Here is a 2,256-nt window from a genome sequence, read left to right as displayed (position 1 = left end):
GCTGCTAACCAAGAGGTCGGCAGTTCGAATCCACCGGGCGCTCCTTGGAAACTCTGTGGTGCAGTTCTACTCTGTCCTATAGGGTAGCTATGAGTTGGAATCGACTCGACAGCAATGGGTTTAGATACAAGTGTTTGTTTTTGCCCTTGATCTTAATTCCACATTAAATATGAAGTTCCCGCAATAGTCTTTTCAATCTACATCTGCTTCCTTAGTAAACAAATTAATTGTTGATGAGTCACTCCTTAATACTTTGCCACTTACGATAAGTTTGATTGCCTTCCTAAACCACGGGTAAAAGAAGGCATATATCAAGGGGTTCATAGCTGAGTTATAGTAAACACACCACACCAAAATCTCATAAACATAAGGAGGAGTTACGAAATTCACATAAGCATCAATCACTGCATCAATAATGTATGGTAGCCAAGAGACAAGAAACCCTGCCATAACAATGCCCAATGTTTTAGCAGCCTTTCTTTCTCTTTTTGCTACTCTTTCCTTGTAGCTCTCTGAGGAGAACTGACCTTGGCTGGATGTACTTTCTATCTTCCTAGCCTGATGTTTCGCCACATATATAAACATCATGGCAACAGTAGGGATAAAGAACAGAAGGAAACAAAGCAGAACCCAATTTTGATTCAATGGAGCCTGACAACCTCCTACACAGGTGAGAGCCACTACTAATTCCTCTATGCCTTCTTCATTGGTCCCAGTGTAAAAGAAAAACTATACATTACAGAAAAGAACCAAGAGAGAACAATACACATTCCTGAAACCGATACAGTAAACTTGGTTGGATAGGTTAGAGGATAGGTAACAGCGATATACCTATCAATAGAGATACAGCATAAATGAAATAAAGATGCAAAGCAAAAAGAGGTATCAAAGCAAGTATGAAATTTACAGTAACTCTCCCCAAAGTACCAGCAGCTCTCTACAGACCTCACTGTGCTGAAGGGCATGACAGTCACTCCCACCAAGAAGTCAGCGCAGGCCAGGGACACAATCAGAAAGTTGGTAGGCGTGTGCAGCTGCTTGAAATGGAGTATAGCAATAATGACCAGTAAGTTTCCAAACACTGCCAGCACAGCCCCAAAGCCTAGCACTGCATACAGAATTGCCCGAGCTCCAGGTGAGTAAGGGGTTTTGATGCAGGATCCATTCACATTCTCATAGCAGAGCTCCACACCTTCAGTCTGTGAGAAATTATGGATCATTGTTTTCTTTGAATTACTCTAAAGCTCTCAGATGTTCTATTTCAGCAATCTCAAACACAAAAGAGATGGCAATTTCAAAGTCTTCTCTGAGGGAAAAAAAAAAAAGCCTCTAGTTAAAATGAAAGTAACTTTTTTACCTTTTTTTTTTGGGAAACATTAGCTATACCTATTTGTCTTTCCAAAATTTATTGACAAGTTTTTAAAATAGTTAAACTGGGAATTTGATTCAGAAAGCCATTAAAATTGTAGTCAAATATATAACCAAATAAATGGCTGAAAATACACTTAGTCCAATGATATATATTATAGAATATAATTTAGAGATCATTAGGAATAGGCTTATTTATTTATTTTTGTATTACTTTACCTTTTGAAAATCTCATCTGTAACCACCTGAGCTAAGAAATAATTAGGCTTCCAAAGGCTGAGTTTTATTTAGTTAACTCCCCCGAGTAGCCACTTCAGCAGTAATGACAATGTTTCATTTTTTCAAGAAGGAAGAAATAAATTACATCTTCCTCAAATTATAACATCAAAATCCCTATGGTATAGAGTGTGAAGGCGAAGGAAAAGTTTACTCATAATAACTTGCTAGATTTATTCTGGGAATCTGTTTCTTTTATTGCTTATACTTCCAGAGTTTCTGTTATTGTGTTTGTTTTTTGTCTTTTCCCTTAGTGTTCAGTCATGATTTGAACGCCTTGAGATGATTTGAAGAAATATTCTTATCAAATTGATTCCAATAAATTAGGGGCAAATCTGCTGCAAAAACCTCTTTAAAATCGTTAAAAGCAAAGATGTCACTTTAAGGACTAAGGTGCTCCAGACCCAAGTCATGATGTCTGCAATTGCTTCATACGGATGTGAAAGCTGAACAGTGAATAAGGAGGACCAAGGAAGAATTGAGATCTTGGAATTACAATATTGGCAAAGAATATTGAATATACATACCATGGACTGCCAAAAAAAAAATGAACAAATCTGTCTTGGAAGATGTACAGCCAGAATGCTCATTAGAAGCAAGGATGGCAAATTC

The 2,256-nt window shown here is 37.4% G+C and overlaps 1 protein-coding gene across 1 annotated transcript; it reads right to left on the bottom strand.

The window, feature by feature from the left end:
- On the bottom strand, nt 1-1,220 carry LOC100674281 (trace amine-associated receptor 9-like). Its single transcript, XM_010588400.3, is given in 2 exon segments — nt 1-725; nt 728-1,220. Coding segments are annotated over 2 exon segments (1,026 nt in total). The 3' UTR covers nt 1-192.
- Nucleotides 1,221-2,256: the final 1,036 nt, after the last annotated feature.

This window comes from Loxodonta africana, chromosome 1, assembly GCF_030014295.1.
Source record: "Loxodonta africana isolate mLoxAfr1 chromosome 1, mLoxAfr1.hap2, whole genome shotgun sequence".
NCBI lineage: Eukaryota > Metazoa > Chordata > Mammalia > Proboscidea > Elephantidae > Loxodonta > Loxodonta africana.
This window is presented reverse-complemented; position numbering and strand designations above follow the sequence as displayed.